At 38.9% G+C, this 18,335-nt stretch overlaps 1 protein-coding gene across 2 annotated transcripts in view; it reads left to right on the forward strand.

Moving 5' to 3' along the window:
- Nucleotides 1–888: 888 nt before the first annotated feature.
- LOC311298678 (uncharacterized protein) overlaps nucleotides 889–18,335 on the forward strand; it is a 57,497-nt gene continuing 40,050 nt past the window's right edge. Inside the window, exons 1-5 of one of the 2 annotated variants that reach the window (XM_084421801.1) lie at nucleotides 889–991; nucleotides 1,092–1,195; nucleotides 14,207–14,367; nucleotides 17,770–17,892; nucleotides 18,012–18,134. In XM_084421801.1, coding sequence (XP_084277927.1) covers nucleotides 14,243–14,367; nucleotides 17,770–17,892; nucleotides 18,012–18,134 — 371 coding nt within the window. In that variant the 5' untranslated portion in view covers nucleotides 889–991; nucleotides 1,092–1,195; nucleotides 14,207–14,242. The remainder of the gene's footprint in view (nucleotides 992–1,091; nucleotides 1,196–14,206; nucleotides 14,368–17,769; nucleotides 17,893–18,011; nucleotides 18,135–18,335) is intronic. The other variant, XM_084421802.1, reaches the window with a different exon arrangement.

Below are 18,335 nucleotides of genomic sequence, written 5' to 3' on the forward strand. Positions count from 1 at the left end.
GGGGGCGATCGCCCATGAGTGCAGAATGAATGGGAGTCTATGGGGCTAGACGGCTAAATTTGTCTCGTTCACCCGATTGCCGTTGAGAAATCTCAGATTCGATAGTAGGTTTTGCAAGTTCAACATGGGTTATAGGTCGAAAGTTGAATGAACGAGTACTTATGTCCTTTCGATTTCTTACAGGTTGAGTTGTTGTTGCCCATAACACGCTAGCATTCTGCTAATGAACGCTGATTGGTCAGTGAAGGACTGATTACGACCAGAGATACCGCTTGATGGCATCGTGGCATCCAAAGCGGGACCAGAAACAAACAAAACAAAAACTCTTCTAGCATGTGTATTTACCTGTGTCAGCTGTGTTGTCGATGCCTCAAGAGAAAAGAAAGTGCAAAGCGCGAAAGCACCAAAGTGACTGAAGGATTGCCATAAAGCAGTATCTCTGGTCGTACGATGTGTATGACGTCATTGACACTTTAAAAGACTTTTTAAAGCAAATAAGTGACTCTAAAAAATCTAACACCCAGCAATGTGTAATTTCTTTGCATCTCCTTTCGAATACAATATTCAAATTACTAGACAAAAAATCATATCCTGAGAAAAGTGGATTTTGATGGGTATACTGCCATAGACCTCCATTCATTCTGCACTCGTCCTGTGCGCGCCCTCATATGGAATCAAAGTGGAACTGCAACCATTTCAGAAGCCGGAAGTGTACTGAGAGTGAAACTTCTCGCCTTATTAGACATTCTCTGATGTCACACACTCCAGTATACAGTAGGAGGCGCTAAACAGCCTTCACGATATAATTAAACCCGCCAGAAAAATAAATGAACAAGAAGAGTGATGGGCGGGGTTTATTTGTTGTTGATATCTGAGGCCTCTGTGCATGCGCATTCCGAGGAAACACCTTTGTGTCCAAACCGAAAGTAAAGAAGATCCTCAGGAAATGTAAATTCACCTTCAGTATTCTTCTTCAGAATATCACATTGCGGTAAGTTAATTTACCTGCTTCTGATATCGTGTCATATTATTGTACAATATTTTCGCTTTCGCGTCGCTTTCATATTAAACTCGATCTTTGCATTTTAAAGACCAATTTACGAGGAAACACCTTTGTGTCCAAACCGAAAGTAAAGAAGATCCTCAGGAAATGTAAATTCACCTTCAGTCTTCTTCTTCAGAATATCACATTGCGGTAAGTTAATTTACCTGCTGCTGATATCGTGTCATATTATTGTACAATGTTTTCGCTTTCGCGTCGCGTTCATATTAAACTCGATCTTTGCATTTTAAAGACCAATTAATGGAGTTGTGACGCATGTAAAAGTGAACAACTAGGGATTATGCTTTTATTTTATATTAATTTACGGATACATTCTGAAATATAGAAATTGGAAATGTAAACATTTTACAATATAGCTACTAAATACTTCCGCACTTCTGTAACGTTAGACGTCGATTCACAGAGGATCAGCTTTAGTGAGAAGTTTCATTGTTACATAAATTTATTTTTGATGGCTACAAAAACACTCCTATTGTCTGGTTTGTGTTATTTAAAGGAATATTCCACAGTAAATAATGTGATACATTGTCTGAGAACTTTCCACTTTTAATGTGGATACTAATATATTTTTTATGGAGTCCAAATTACTAAAATTTAAAGATTTGGTGGATTTACAGACTGTGCAAATCCTATATAGGGCAAAGTGTAATGATTTACCTCAAAATGTACAAAAGTTATTTACTTGGAGAGAAGGAGGGTATGTGTTGAGAGGAAAATTAAATTTCATATTACCAATGGTACACAGTAGGAAGAAAAGTTTTTGTGTTTCCATACAGGGGGTGAAACTGTGGAACAACTTAAATGAGAAGCTTAAGAAATGTCCAAACATAAAACAATTCAGGAAAAGATTTAAAGAAATGATTTTTGAACGTTATAAAAATGAAGGAAAATGAGTTGGTTAAGCCAGAATGTCTGTTGCTAACATATTGTATAAATGTATGAAGATTTATGTGGTTGTGTTTTGTAAAAAAAAAAAAAAAAACTAATGTATTAAGAGTTTGAAAGAGGGGTGGGAATCAACAAGTGTTAAACTTCAGCCCACTCCTTTTCAAGCAGCGGTGAATTTTATTTGTTGGATCATCAGTGTTTTTCGATTATTGTCTTATGTTGTACACACTGTACACTTTTTCATTGTGTGCTTGAAAAAAATAAAAAAAATAAAATAAAAATAAAAATGTGAAAATGCATAATAATAATAATAATAATACAGTATAAATAATAATACATAAGCAAAAATGTGCATTTAAAAAAATATATATAATGGATTTATCTGGACCCTAATAGCCCAATTAAGTCATTTCATAAGTTTGGTGATTGGTGGTCCAGCTGTGAAATTACAGAGGGCCAAGCCATAGCACACCAATGGCTGCATCCGAAATCGCATACTTCCCTACTATATAGTTTGTGAAAAACAGTATGTGACAAAAGAAGTATGCCAGAATTCACAGCACTCATAAAAGAGTAGGCAAAAGCACACGGATGACCTACTACTGTGTACTGTATATAATTATTTTGTATATAAAAACACACACACACACACACACACACACACACACATGCAGGTATATACAGTATTTAAGAAATATTTGCATACTATATATTTATGTTATATTATATACTGTATATAAATATAATTATTTTATATAAAACCTTTTTTTAAATACATGCATGTGTGTGTATTTATATACAAAATAATTATACTCAGTACACACACACATATTATGTAAACACAAACTTTTATTTTGGATCCGATTAATCGTGATTAATTGCATTGATCAAACTTCTTACGATACGGTGCATCCAGGGGTGTAATCGAGCTCTCGAAAACCGTACCACCCCCGGCGGCCGCCATTGGCTATCAAGCCATCACCTGCTGTTAGCATTCCATTGACTCCCATTCATTTTGGCGTCACTTTGACAGCGAATAACTTTACATCTGAGGCTTTTAAAGACTCCATTTGTCCATTGTTTATTTCTAAAGAAACACGACAATGTATAAAAGGCTCCATTACCTTGTATCTTACGTTATGGCCCCGTAGAAGCAGTTTTTGTAAAAACAGGCTAACGATTGCGTTATAACCACGCGACTTTCTGGAAATTACCGTATAGACAGGAGGAGAAGCTCGCAGGCAATCGGGGGGATGTGGAGGCATAAAGTCCGATAAAGTCTAGGGAGACGCCCATAAAGTTGCTCCTACTCCTAGCTCATGGACAGCTCCTAGTACTCACGCTCTCCATCTCTGCAAGATTTGGAAGGGAATGATTCAGATTTCTCTTGGCACAGCTACTAGAAGACTTACAACTGTCAGACAGGCTGCTCACGTCACATCCACGTCGTCAAGCTCAGTTTGAGTCTGCGCAGTACGCTCAGCCATCAGAAAGTGAGGGCTTCTAATTTGCTTCACTTTTCTCCGTTGAAACCTATGGGGTCGCTGTGTCCAGTTTATATACTGTCTATGGGTGCATCGATACCACACGTAAAATATCGATATTAGGTACCTTTATTTTGAGACTCTCCACATCCTCACGTAACGTTCGTCTAAGCATTTCCGCCAAAGCGCGTATTTTCATTTTCTCACCATACTGTCTGCCGGTGTGTCTTTATAACGTTAATCTACTCATCTGAAATAGACACCTGACAAGATTGACTAAACAATAAACACGTTTTATCACAAAAGCCAGTATTGTCCACTGTCAAGGCATCGCGAGTTCATGTTTTACAGCAGAATCTGACAAGCACCCTTGTTGCTTGTGAACACAACCCGATAAGTTCATTTTAGCGAATCGGCGCGCAGTATTCAAGTCAAGTGACAAGGTTGCTAGTCACTTCGAAAAGACACGCTAGCTAGCTGAGAGGAGTTTCATCAAAGCTGACTAAAAGTGATCGAAGATAGATCAGATTCATTTCAATGAACTTGACAAACCTGTGATATTTTCTTCGGGGCGTAAGAGGAAAATAAAAGCTGAAACTTTTTCACGGAACCTTGCTAAACCAGCACGTTACTGTGGTGAGGGAAAAGCTGCCTGTATTGCATGTAATCACAGCAACAAAGTTTGTCAGCAGTCTATGTCAGTGGAGGAGATTAACGTTACAAAGATTAACCAAGTGTTTTATTATATATCATAGCAATTACTTATTTAACTCTGAAACATGAAATGTGGAGTTATCCGCTTTTGCTAAAAAACAAACTGATATATATATATATATATATATATATATATATTGTAAGTAACCTGTATTTTTTTGTAGTTGTTATTATTACTTAATCAAAAACTCAGCTGCAGTTTGATAGTTATCTGTTTTTGCAAATGGACTCCTAATTGGGCGAGGGTGGGAAATTTTCAAAGAGTTTAATTAAACGTTCATGTTATATTTTTTGCTTAATAAAAGTTAATAAAAATGTAACTGTAACTGTTAGGGCTTTAACTATCGATTATTTTAGTAATCGAGTATTCTACTGATTAGTCCATCGATTAATCGAGTAATTGGATAAAAATGTGGTGATAAAAATAGATCCAAGTGAACAGCAGCCTTTAAAATGACTTAAAATACAAATTGGTAACACTTTACAATATGGTTCATTAGCTAACATTAGTTAACTATCTTCATTAACATACTAAGAATGAACACTACTCTACAGCATAATATTAACATTAATTTCAACATTTACTAATACATTATTAAAGTAAAAGTTTGTATTTGTTAACATTAATGTATGGTGAACTAACATGAACAAACAATTCAACTAACATTAACAAATATTAATAAATACAGTTACAAATGTATTGTTCATTGTCAGTTCATGTTGGTTAATACATTAAATAATGTTAACTAATGAGCTTTGTTATAAAGTGTTACCTAAATATATAATAACAAGCAATAATTATTTGTTCAAATAAAGTATCAAAGTAATCATATGGGTTTTATTGAACAACGCTGTTAAAGTACACCATGTAAAATAAATGATATAAACTAATATAAACATAACTTATGTACATTACTTAAAAACAGATGCCAGCAGAACGCCAAGGCCTGGTTACACTAAAGGTGATGATACACAGGGCAACTTTTTGAGCAATATTGCTGGGCAATGTTGCCGTCAACGGGCAACTAGATGAGACACAGGGCCCACGACCGATCTAAATTATCCAGATAGAAATGTATTGCCCATTTTCAATGGGAAAGTGCCCAAGAAACAATCGACCGGCAAGATTGCCCTGCAACATTGCTCAAAAAGTTGCCCTGTGTATCATCACCTTAAGGCAAAAATCCTTGTTTAATATTGGTCAAACAAAATTTTATTAAAATGTCAACTTAATCTTTAATATTTGGTCCCTTCTGTACGATAGAGATGCAACAGCTGTTGTCATTTCTTGAACAATAAAATGTGCACATCAAAACATGCAAACTCAGTGCAAGGGTTAAACTTTTATGTTGAGATCGCGATGAACAACAATTCACATATATTTCAAAAATATATTTATGTATTCTTCTGTGTTGGCGTAGATTTACAAATGAGTTGCGTTACGAATCTTGTGAAACGGCGCACACTGCGTGCAGATGAACGTTATAAGCCACACAAACTCACAGCATGCAGAGATGGAGTTTGAGAAACCCGAGAAGCTGACACGCATATAAATGATGACAGTGCAACTATAAAACACGCGTCTGAGGTTCTCTTACGAGAGGTCTCTCGTACTGCGTAAGATATCTTACGCTAGGGGAAAATCCTTTTTCCGCGAGATATTGAAGCCAAAAATTATCCTTAATTTTGTAATAATGCAAAACGCGTTGCGGCAGCATACAGACATAGGCGAGGCAGCTCACGCGCCTATTGGCTGTTCTGCGGCAACTGCAGCAGCCTATCGAGCGAGGCCTGGCGTGACGCCAGACCCAATGAGGGTGCTTCGCGCCCGCTGCGTCACATCCCGCCGAAACTGGCGTGGTCTAGGTCTATAAATACCGCTCGCAGGCAGCTATTATCTGATTTTTCATCCTTCAAGCGAAGCACTCGCATCGCTGGAGCTGGAGAAGAAGCCGCGCCGTCTGAGAGAGAGCACCTTCAGCGGGACGAGTCACTGAAGTCGCTGGCCGCGCCGCCTTCCTTGCCTTCCTGCTGCGCTTTCCGGCGCTTATATCCTTTTATTCTCTGTACTCTGTGTGTGTGTGTGTCGCCGCCGCGACACACATTCTAAAAGAGCAGCGTCTTTTTCAAGATGCCTTCCTGCGGCTCGTGCAGAGCCACACTCAGCGACGGGGACCGCCATGTTATCTGCGTTTCCTGCCTGGGTGAGGAACATGCAGCTCTCGCGCTCGCTGACGGCGGCTGCCCTCACTGCGAGCTTATGCCCATGGCGACTCTGAGGACTCGCCTGGCTTTCTTCACCGAGACTGCTCCCCCGCCCGCCGCGGTGTCGCGCCGTAAAAAGCGCCATGCCCAGCGGGTCCCGGAACCTTCCCCCAGCCGCCAAAGCTCGCCGGTTCGCCCGCCTGCTTCACCGGCTTCGTCAGCTTCTCTTCCTGACGGACAGCGGCCGCTGTCTGCCGCCGCTTCCGTCGACATCGCTGACGAGGAAGCCCTGCTGGGAGAGGATGATTCCTGCTCTATCCTGGCGTCAGGCAGTGAGGATTGGGCGAGCTCTGAGGATCTCGCGCCCCCTGCCCGCACATCGTCAGGCAAGAGAGCGTCTATCGAGACGGAGCTCATGCGGATACTCGCACAGGCCGCGGCGAGCCTCGGCCTCGAGTGGTCTTCGCCCGAGCAGCCCGCTCACAACCGGCTGGATGGCTTTTTCCTGCCTGGGGAGCGCGCTTCGCCTGCGTCCAGACCAGCGCCCTTTCTTCCTGAGCTACACGAAGAAGTCGCTAAGTCCTGGAACGCCCCCTATTCAGCTAGAGTGCGTCCAGCTGTTTCTTTGGCATTCTCTGCAGTTGACGATGCCAAGAACAGGGGATACCTTTCGCTGCCGCCGGTCGAAGAGGCGATAGCGGCCCACTTATGTCCGCCCTCCGCTGGACGGCGCGCTAAGCTGGCCCTACCCTCTAAAGCTTGCCGCACGACGTCAAGCATGCTCCGCCGCGCTTTCTCCGCCGCCGGGCAAGCTGCGTCAGCGCTGCACACCATGGCCACGTTGCAGATCTTCCAGGCCGATCTCCTCCGAAAGCTGGATGAGAAAGGACCTGACGCGATCTGCGTGCCGGACCTAATAAGCCACGGACCTCGCTCTCCGTGCCACTAAGTCCGCAGCACAGGCCATTGGACGGAGTATGGCCTCTCTCACTGTGACCGAGAGACACCTGTGGCTGACGCTCTCAGAAATGGCCGAGTCCGAGCGCACCGCGTTCCTCGACGCCCCGCTTTCTCCCGCTGGCCTCTTTGGATCCTCCGTCAAGGATTTTGCGGTATTTCTTTCTAACATATTTTTTTAAGCTAAATCGAACTTTTATTTTGACAGGTTGTACTAAACACCTATGAGTTTCAGTCAGAGTGTATTTGATGATGATTCTTTTCAATAAAAGCAGTGCAGCTCTGGATATGTTCATGTGTTCACGTCCTCATATAGTGAGTGAGGCCCTGTCCCAAATGGAACCCTAAGCACTCGCGGTCTTCCTCTGAGTCCGCACTTTCGTGACGTAATGCTGATTTGACTGTCGGGAAGAAGTCTGCTGCGGAGCCCGCATCAGTGCGGGCAAAAGTGCGCATCAAGGGCATAAATCAACCACATGGGGGCGCTCGCGAGCACCCTTCTGAGATCTAAAAATGAGAAATGGGACACACTGCGGTCTCACGGACTTAACAGACACGCGCACGCGGCAGCCATTGTAAGTCCACAAGACCGAAAGTGCACATGAAGTGTGCCATTTGGGACAGGGCCTGAGACGGCAGACGCTTTAAACACCATGAGTGTCACACATACTTGAGTATGTACTAGGCGAAATGGCGCTGCTCATTCACACAGACACGCAGAACAAGCAGAATATAGTTTTACAGTATAGCAGTTTTTTTCCGCTGTATATTAATAGACACCCTCATATAGCGATTTGATTAATTGCGCAGCTATATTTTAGATTTATTCATCTATCTATCAAATCGAGCATTTTACGTGACATCTGTGTTATATTGTAAATTTCCTCAGCAACACAGAAATAATATGGCCTTAAGTTATAAATGGTAAATTTACCATTTATAAATTTATCTGCAGGGAGGGATGGTGTTCGCGAATATGGGAGAACATGTTCGACATATTTCCTCCTTTTGCAGCCAGCTGCCACTCTTCGTCCATATTTCTGGACACAACTGGATATCCATCTTAAAGGAAAATCCCGCATTCGGTTTTCGGATAACCAAAGTATTCCCACACTGCAGATTTTAACTTTCTTTTCGGCGGGGGATAGAGATTAGAATTCACAGCCTCTGTCTCAGGCTATGTTTACACGGAAACGATCTGAAGAGAAAACGCAAAAGTGGCGTTGCGTTATCACTTTTTTAGTCTGTGTTTAGACGAGCGTTATGGGGGGAAATCTGCGTGCATATGGTGACGCAAAAGTGTGTGAAATATGATGTAGTATGCACTCCAGGTGGCTAGGTGGCAATGGACCGGTGATCGGCGCCTTCACTGTCTAGCAGACTTTTGCGTTTTTACCCTTTAGACGGGAACGTGACGGGGGAGCGTTTTTAAGATTTCCACTCTGGAGGGTGGTTTCACTTTTTTGCGTTTTTAAGCCCCAAAAACGCTGTCGCCGTCTAAACGAAAGGCACATCTGATAAAATATTTTTACGTTTTCACCCGCGAGCGTTCTCGTGTAAACAGGGCCTCAGACATTTTCTCTGCTGCACATGTATGGGTGGAGTCTAAGCAGTGAAGTGGAAAGAAGTTGCATATGCGCAGATGAGATCTGGTTTAATTTTTTTTCCAAAACCATGGATTAGCAAATGTTTACAATATAATAATCGTACATGCCAATATCGTGATAAATCCCCATACCGGTATACCGTTACAACCCTATCTGTATCTAAACAAGTTAAAAGTCTGGGGGTCATCCTTGACAGTACTCTCTCATTCGAAGCACACATAAACAGCACACATAAACATTCACTCTGCTTATTTCCATATACTGTACGTAATACAGGGTTTCCGTTGTCCGGAAAAAAATGAAATGTCCGACAAAATGAAATCTCTCCAGTCAAATTGTCCGATTAAAATTGCCTAATAATCCCGCCCCCCTAACACAATCTGAATTTGAGAATAAGCCTAAAATGTATAAAGCAAAAATACACCGACCTTTGGCTATGTTATAAAGGAACAGGCTCTACCGTTTGAAAGTTATTAAACATTATTACATGGCTTGGTTGAACTCCAATGTGGAACGCGGTCTGTTATTTCTTGATAACAGACCGCTGCAAAGCACTAGCGGCGCCAGGATTTTGAGGTGGGCCTCCAGAAAACTGGATGGGCCAGTTAAATTAAGCCAAAAAATAAAAAAATAAATAAAAACGGGTTCCTCTTCATCTCCGTTTCAGCGCTTTTCTGGGCACTGAGGACAGCGACTTATTTAATGCGTAATTAGCATAGGTAAAAAAAAAAAAAAAACTTAAACAGGATTTTTTTTTTTGCTTTTTTAATACAATTACAATCTCATTTAATTTATTGTTTAATAAAATGATAGGCCTATTATTTTTAGTTTATTAACAGTAACAACAGCTGTAAAGATGAAGTTGACGATCGCCATCTCCGTAGTGAACGCGCCTATAGAGAGAAATGCACATTAGGGCTGCACGATTTGGGGAAAATGTCAAATTGCGATAATTGAGGTCAATATTGCGATATGCGATATAATAAACAAATAGTTTCATGAGTCAACTTGCTTGGTTCTCAAGGAAAATAAATGCACACACAGATTAGTGATAATCAGCCTAAAGAAAAAAGTTCGTTAGTCAAGAGCAGTGAGTGTTTTTCTCTGTTCCCTTTGTTCTTTGATTAACTTTAGCGACAGATTTTTATTATTATTGCATTTTAACAAGAACAAAACATAATTTACATACAAGAGTACATATTACCATACATGTCAGGGGTAAAGAAAAAAAATAATAATAAAAAAAATTGAAAAAGAAAAAAGAATAACTTTAGCGACAGATATAATTAGTGGCTACTGTGTACTGTCCCTTTAAGACCAGCCGCTGTCAGAGACGCGGATCTCACACGCGCCTCATTCTTTCACGAGTCATCACAACTCTTCACGTTCATCATAATACTACTCTTATGTTATGAAGACACTCGACAAAAAGACATTTTGGCATAATTGTGTGTGTTATTGTTCGTTCAAGCTCGAAAGAGAACTGTATTCTGTCATGCTGTTTTGTGCGCACGCACGATATTAGCGCGAGTCTTTCTGTCTGTCACAGTCACAGGCAGCGCGTTCATTTTGTCATAGTGCTACATGTGTGTTGTTCGTTCTACAGCGAAAGAGAACTTGTACTGGCGCGCGTCTATCTGTGTGTGACGTGTGTGTGTCAGGAGGACATTCACAGGCAGCTCGTTCTTTTATGTCTTATCGCGCATGAATGGTTTAAAAGCATTTGCATTAATAAGTGTGTTAACAGCGCTAATTTGTTTATTTAATATAAAATCGCAGCATTTTGCGTCATATAATCGCGTAGGCTTGACATCGCGATTGCGATTGCGATACGATTAATCGTGCAGCACTAATGCACATCATGGATTAGGCCTACATAATCAGAGAGTAGCCTATTTCTTTTCATTTTAAATTGTTAAAAAGACATTTCAAGCTTTCTTAAGATATATTTCATGTCTGTGAGGCCTACGCTGAGTTTCGTTAAATTAGGATGAGATGCGCTCCAGTTCACACAAGCAATGCAAGTGACTGCGCGGGCGCCTGCATGATTAGGCCTATCGTCTGCTATATTAAATCCAGGCAATTGGTTGATAATTTTTTTTTTTTTAAACAGATAAAAACAGATTTTTCAATACTTTTAACAATTTTCCAAAACTCTTAACACAGTTAGCACTACATCCGTCTGTGTATGCTATACTATTAACACATTTCTTGTTGCTTTAACACAAAATGCATACAATTAACACAAATTTAAAATGCTTGAACTTCTTTTACACACAAGCTCAAACAAGACCAAAACAATGGATTTTTACTGCCAAATTTACCAATGCTTTAACACTGTATGTCAGAACAGATAACACCATGTTCTAAACCTAACCTTACAGTAAAGTCAAGGTAAACAGCTGTTTATATTGTGAATTGAAACACAAATATATCCCCTGTATTTTATTCCATTGCTACTGAGAAACAGCTGATTGAAGTTATGCAAATATGGGACAATGTGGCATTCCACCATTCCCGTGCAGTCACAGCCTGGTTTGACGCCCATCAGAGGATGATGTCCATTTTCCTTGCCCCTTACTTCCCTTTCCTCAACCCCATTGAGGAGTTTTCTCAGCCTGGAGATGAAAGGTTTTTGACCATCGTCCACAGGACCAAATGTCCCTCCTGTATGCAAAAGATGCTGCATACCAAGACATCACAGCTGAACACTGCCAGGATAAGGCAAGCCAAAAGATTCTTCCCAAGATGCCTTGCCAGGGAAGATATCAAGTGTGATGTGGATGAGAACGTGGACAAATGCAGAAGACCGCGCAGATTAGAAGATGGCTTTTTCTGTTTGTATATTTTGTATTTTCACATACAGTAATACTGTAAATGGCAGCTATTGCATATTTTTGTTATCTTGCAGAAATGTCCTGTTGCAAATAAAGCCGTTACTGCAGCAATTCTGTCTCTGTCTTCTTTTTTTCATAAACCATACATTCTATAAAGCTACTCTAAGAAGGGTCATTTATTTTGTTGTATTGAATTTCTGCTGCAAAAAAAAAAAAAAAAAAAAAAAATGCATGCATTTACATTACAAACAAAACAAAACAAAAATGTAGAGAGACTTAAAAAAAAAAAAAACTGCAGTGCAAAACACAATCTATGATCAATACAATATACTGTCTGTTGTATAAGGGCAGACCTGACACATAAAATAATGCAGTTTCTGTAATTTCAGCTGATGATAGTGTTTTTTTGTCATTGTGCTATGATTGACTAAATGTTCCTGTTGGAAGAGAACATGTGTTAGTGTTTTGAATAATTATTTGATTTTGAAACATGTTTGCAGTGTTTTGGTAGACATGGTGTATTGTGTTAGTGTTGTATTTTGAAAATTAGTTTTGGAGTTTAGTTTACAATGTGTGATTTTGAGCATGAAATTAACCGTTTTGCCAATTGTGTGTTTTAGGTGTGTTGGTGCATTAAGAGTTTAGGAAACTTGTTAAATGTATTGAAAAAACTGTCATAGCGATTGTAAAAAACTGTATTAAAATTAAGATACAATTTATACAAAACGAAATTCACTTCAAAAAAGTCTTTCTACAAAACAAAACTTAATTAAGTGGTCAAAATCATGTCTGACCCGCTCCATGTCTCTCGATATTGCGCATCCTCTTACGCGTGCGGTTCACTTTTCATAATCAACATAAATTAAAAAATAACATTATAATATTTTAACAAATATTAAACTAAATAAGCTTATTTAATGGCTACAACACGTATAGTAGACATAGACTCTCTATTTGTACAAATTGCTGCACATTCATTTTATTCTGAATTTTGCACACATAAGTTGAAAGGCATTTGTTTGTGCATGCATAGCAAAACATATCTGCAACATTTATCAAGTTCACTGATAATTATGCGCGCATTTATTAATTATTATCTTAATGAATAATGAAACAAGGACGAAGCATATAAACTGCGTTGTTTGTTTAGAATGGAATGGATCGCAAATAGATCCGAATGAAGAAACGAACCATAGTAGAAAATGTTTTTTTTCCGTCTATTTTAAAGTTAGGCTAATAAACATGTTGCATTCGGCCTGATTATGTCATTTTTTTAAGTTACATAGCCTGCCTCCAGTTTTCCTCAACTTGACTAATTAAGAGGCGATATTTGACCGGCATATCATTAAAATGTCCGGAAAACGAAGTGACCGGCACCATTTTTTTCTAGCGGAAACTCTGACGTAATATTAACCGACTTCGTCCATCTCTCTCAGTAAAGAGCATGGCAATTCTTGTTCATGCTTTAGTCACTTCCCGTATTGATTATTGCAACGCTCTTTTTTATGGACTGCCTTTAAAGTTACTCTACAAACTTCAGCTAGTGCAGAACTCGGCTGCTCGAATCATCTGCAGAACTCCTCTAGCTGAACACATTACTCCCATATTACAACACTTGCATTGGCTCCCGGTTAAATATCGTACTGATTTTAAAATTCTTCTTCTTACTTGCAAGGCACTCAACAATCTTGCCCCTTCATACTTATCTGACCTTCTTCTTATTTACACTCCTACTCGGACTTTAAGATCATCTTCTTCACTCACACTTGTTCTTTCTCGAACTTGCCCTACTTCCATGGGGTCCAGAGCCTTTAGTCATCCAGCTCCTTATTTATGGAACCTGCTGCCACAAGATGTGCGAAACAGTGAAAGTCTTCGTGTTTTTAAATCTCGCCTTAAAATCCATCTTTTTCAGCAGGGTTTAATGTGATTACTTATACACTTTAATACTAATATCCAGGCTGTAATTATGAGTATTTGTTTATTGTTGATTGTTTTATGGTGTTTGTAAGGTGTCCTTGAGTGTCATGTAAAGCGCCTATAAATAAAATGTATTGATCCGTGGCTGCAATACTTTAGGCGGGATATTGATCCCATAGCAGTGCTCTAATAGTGGTCTAGTGCGCAATTCTTAAAATGCCCACAAGATGGTGCCGTTTATCGTGAATCTGTTATTACAAAATCAATACCCGATTACGGGAAAATGCTTAAATATCAGGAAAAAATATTGGTAAAAACAATTATCGGTTGATCTCTACTGACGAGTTTTTCCACACCAGAGTAAACCATCAATTTATGGATTTCATAAGAAAAGGATCGGCCACATACTGCTGCTACTGAGTCTGAAGCACAGAATAGGCCTACTCTAGAATGTAATTTGTGTGTGTGTGTGTGTGTGTGTGTGTGTGTGTGTGTGTACTGTGTAGTATTAAGAATTGTGTTTCTTCTCAGTGTTTCCATAAGCAGGTCTGAAGTCAGTTTCTCACTATGGAGAACAGAGAGAGCAGTAAGAGACCTTCATCTCCAGATCCCAGCTGTGTGTCTCTGAAGAGTGACATGTCAATGCCTCTTCCTCCTTTATTCAGTGATGATCCAGTGACCTCTCACCCCAGGTGAGACACCATCTAGTTCTGTAGAAAATAGACCAACTCGTACAGCATCACAGATGAACGAATAATATTGTGTTAATTACACTGTGTAGTAAATTAGCTCTAAAGAAATATTAATAATTAATCATAATTTATATTTATTTATAAATATTTGGACTTAATGTAGTTAAATTAATATTACAATAAATTAAACTGTTTGTCCTGTGAACACTCAGTGTTAATTGTTTATTCATTCTAAGAAATGTTAATTTTCGGGCTATGGGAAATGTCTATCTTACTGTACAGTATCAGAGCATGTAGTCAAAATCTGCATGATTAGGGACTCGGGTATATAAGCATGAAACACAGACAACTTTAAGTGTGACATTAGCAAGACTTGATTAACTAGACTAACACTTAAACTACTCTAACATACACATACACACATGCATACAGTTTTCCAAGGGGAAGAGAGCTGAAGCAGACTACAGAAAACAGGGTTCGTACAAGGTGCTTAAAGTGTTTGAAGTACTTGAATTTGACTTTTTTAAATTTAAGTCCTGGAAAACCCTTGAAAACAGCCATATTTTTGAAGAGGTTCTTGAAAAGAGCTTGAATTAGGCCTATTAAAAATAGGGATGCACCGATACCGAGCTCATGTACTCGTACTCGTAAAAATGCTCCGATACCAACAACCGATTGGCCTACCAGGCAGCGTGTGTACAGTTTGTGTGTGTGTCCAGACAAAGAAACACTCATAACTGAGAGTTTAATGGGGATAAAAAAGAAGGCTGTCTATGAAGTAAATGTATCTTATTAGTGGAATATTTAACGCAATGTAGTGACACATATCTGTGGTGCGCGAGCTGATAAGAGAAAAACTTATCGGCACAGACGCGCGAGCTGGTCGAGCGCATCCCTTTAAACAGACATCAGTGGAAAGTTTGTAGTTAAGTCGGATGTCAGTGGCAAAGAAAATAAAACAAATTCACACAAATTATGTAAAAACGCCCGTCTTGGTGAGTATCTTAGGAAACAAAGTCGGTTATATCTCAAGTTAATGTAGCCATGTTCAAATGGGGTCTGTGCGTTAGGTCTTAAAGGGGCAGCAGTCTTATAAACCGGCTGCTGTGTTTGAATGTTAATCAAACAAAGGACAACGAAATTACTCACTGCTCTTGACTAAATAGGCTACCCTTTTCAAATTTACAAAAAGACCCATCTATATTTAATTTATACAGTAATGAATATGCAATTTTTTCACATTTGTTTACTTTATTCAAATATCTGTACCTGTTAGATCTACCCGAAAAACTCTAAAAACACTGTTTATTTCATTTGTAGCCTTTCTTTGTTCTATTGTATTCATTTGTCCTATTTGTAATTCGATTATTTGTTCTTATTTTGTTACTGACTGCTTATTTGTCTTTAATAATGTTTTAAATTCACATTAATTAGGCTGGTAGTTTTTGTTGTAGTATCAAAATTGGAATAAAGAATTGATATTTCACTGGTGTCTAAACATTTGTACCACTGACCCGATCCTCAGCACTGAGCCCTGCTGGAGCAGCTCTAAATATGTGCTGTGGCTATTAAATGAAAGATAAAATATGATAGAGCAATAGAATGAACAGTGAAAGTAACAGAAGCTCATACAATGCATTTTAGCAGGCTTAATTAAGCATGGAAATAACTGAAGGAAATATATATTTGATGAACAATTTAAGCCAACTAATATGATTTATATTCTTTTGGTTTATCTATTAATACATTTAAAAATGACAAATGCAGAAAAAATTCAGGGATCGGTTACGGTATCGGCGTTGAAAAAAAAATTCAATAATGAAAGTATCGGTATTGGACTCAATCTGCAAAAAGTTGTATCGGTGCATCCCTAATTAAATTTTGTTGTTGTTGTTGTTGTTGTTGATGGAAAAATACCATTGTTTCACGCAAAATTAATGCTTCAGCCCGTCTGAGATATAGAGCTATTTCACATGGCTATGAGCATGATATTAAGTATATGATAAGTATATAATACAACTTTCATTCTTCAGGTCAATCATATATTAATGGGAAAAAAATCTGTTTCAATATCCTTTCAATGATTAAGGGGATTTCCCATGCCTGACAGCACTGTTCAATGGATTGATCTCTATGAAGTGACATATCAGATACCATATATATGTAATTTGAGTAAAAAAATTAATAAAATAAATACAAATAATAAAGATATTGTTTGATAAGTGCTGATTGAAGTCCTTGAAATCCAAAAACGTAGTGCTTGAAAAGTCCTTGAAAGTCCTGGAATTTCATTTTACAGAATCTGTACGAACCCTGAGGAAAGCAAGAAGTTATAGCATTGTTTGAAATTCAGCAGATCAACAGCCTTGAGCAAACCATCAGTTTAGTTCTAACACGCCCTTCTTTAAAAGGGGTAAGGATACTTAATGTATCAAATGATGAGACTAAGTTTGATACTTGCATGTCTCGCCCATTTGAATTAAACTGTCTTGATGCAATTTGTTGAGGCTCCAGTTGATCTTTGCTGATGTGGTCTTGATGAGAGTGAATCAGTGTGAGTCAGAGGATCTTTGGTAAATGGAAAGACAAGGCCACAGCCTGGCACAAGCTTGGGGGTCCTTAGAAAACTTCTAGTTCAGCATCATCTTCACATCAGGATTTCTCCGAAAGGGACTAAGAGACATGATCTTGTGATCAGTGATTTTCTAAGTGTGAAAATGTCACACCCTCTGGAGGTGTGTGAGCCAATAAGAAGTTTTCCCTTTGGAGGGAGATTTTACGACCCTTTGTGTTCTAGCAGGGCATTTGAATATGTAATTTCATTGGGTGTTTAAGAAACTAACCTTCAAGATTCTTATAATACTAATGCGTCACAGAGTTAGCAAAATGTAATGCAAAGTAACAAATGGGGGACGAAGATAGGAGTTTATAGAGACCAAACATGCTACACACATGATTTTGGTTAACCATAGTATGCAATACTAAGACATTAATCTAAAAGAGTTTCAAAGAGATAATGAATACATGGGCCAAACCCCATAAAAGGAAAATCATGAGATGGGAAAATTGGATACATGTTTATACATTTCTCAAGCGGTTATATATAGAATATATAGGATTAAAAGGGGTTATTTCTCCTTCTCGGCAAGAACAAACAACACTCTGCAAATTCCTTCTGGGTCATAAAAGTCTTATCAGTCTTAATGTGTCATGTAACAGGACACCGGGTTCTGCCAGTGTGTTAGCTTCATTTGGGATGTTAGTTTTGGGGGAAGTTTCATAGACATTTGTTGGGAGAGTGAGTTTGCTGGACTATTCATTAAATATAATGAATCATTTGTGTGTGTCTGGTCGGTCCAGATGCTACAACTATTAAGATGCATATGAATTATTATATCTTAGAATCACCAGGAGGAAGAGTCCGAGACCTTCATCTCCAGATCCCAGCTGTGTGTCTCTGAAGAGTGACATGTCAATGCCTCTTCCTCCTTTATTCAGTGATGATCCAGTGACCTCTGACCCCAGGTGAGACACCATCTAGTACTGGAGAAAATAGACAAACTCATACAGCATCACAGATAATCTGAACAAATAATATTGTGTTAATTACACTGTAAAGATATATAAAAATTATTATATCTTAGAATCACCAGGAGGAAGAGTCAGAGACCTTCATCTCCGGAACTCAGCTGTGTGTCTCTGAAGAGTGACATGTCAATGCCTCTTCCTCCTTTATTCAGTGATGAACCAGTGACCTCTGACCCCAGGTGAGACACAATGAGATCAGACTAAAAATATAAATTCCACCTTAAATACATTTACATGAAGTCTGCTGTGTTTCACAGTCACCAAATGACTTTCACTGTAAAACAAAGAAATAAAAAAACACACAAGTTGCACAGCCACAAGCATGTTTAAATTATTTAAAGTATAGTTTGTTTATGCTTCTTATCAAAAACAATAGCACG

This window comes from Rutilus rutilus, assembly GCF_951802725.1.
Source record: "Rutilus rutilus genome assembly, chromosome: 10".
Lineage (NCBI taxonomy): Eukaryota > Metazoa > Chordata > Actinopteri > Cypriniformes > Leuciscidae > Rutilus > Rutilus rutilus.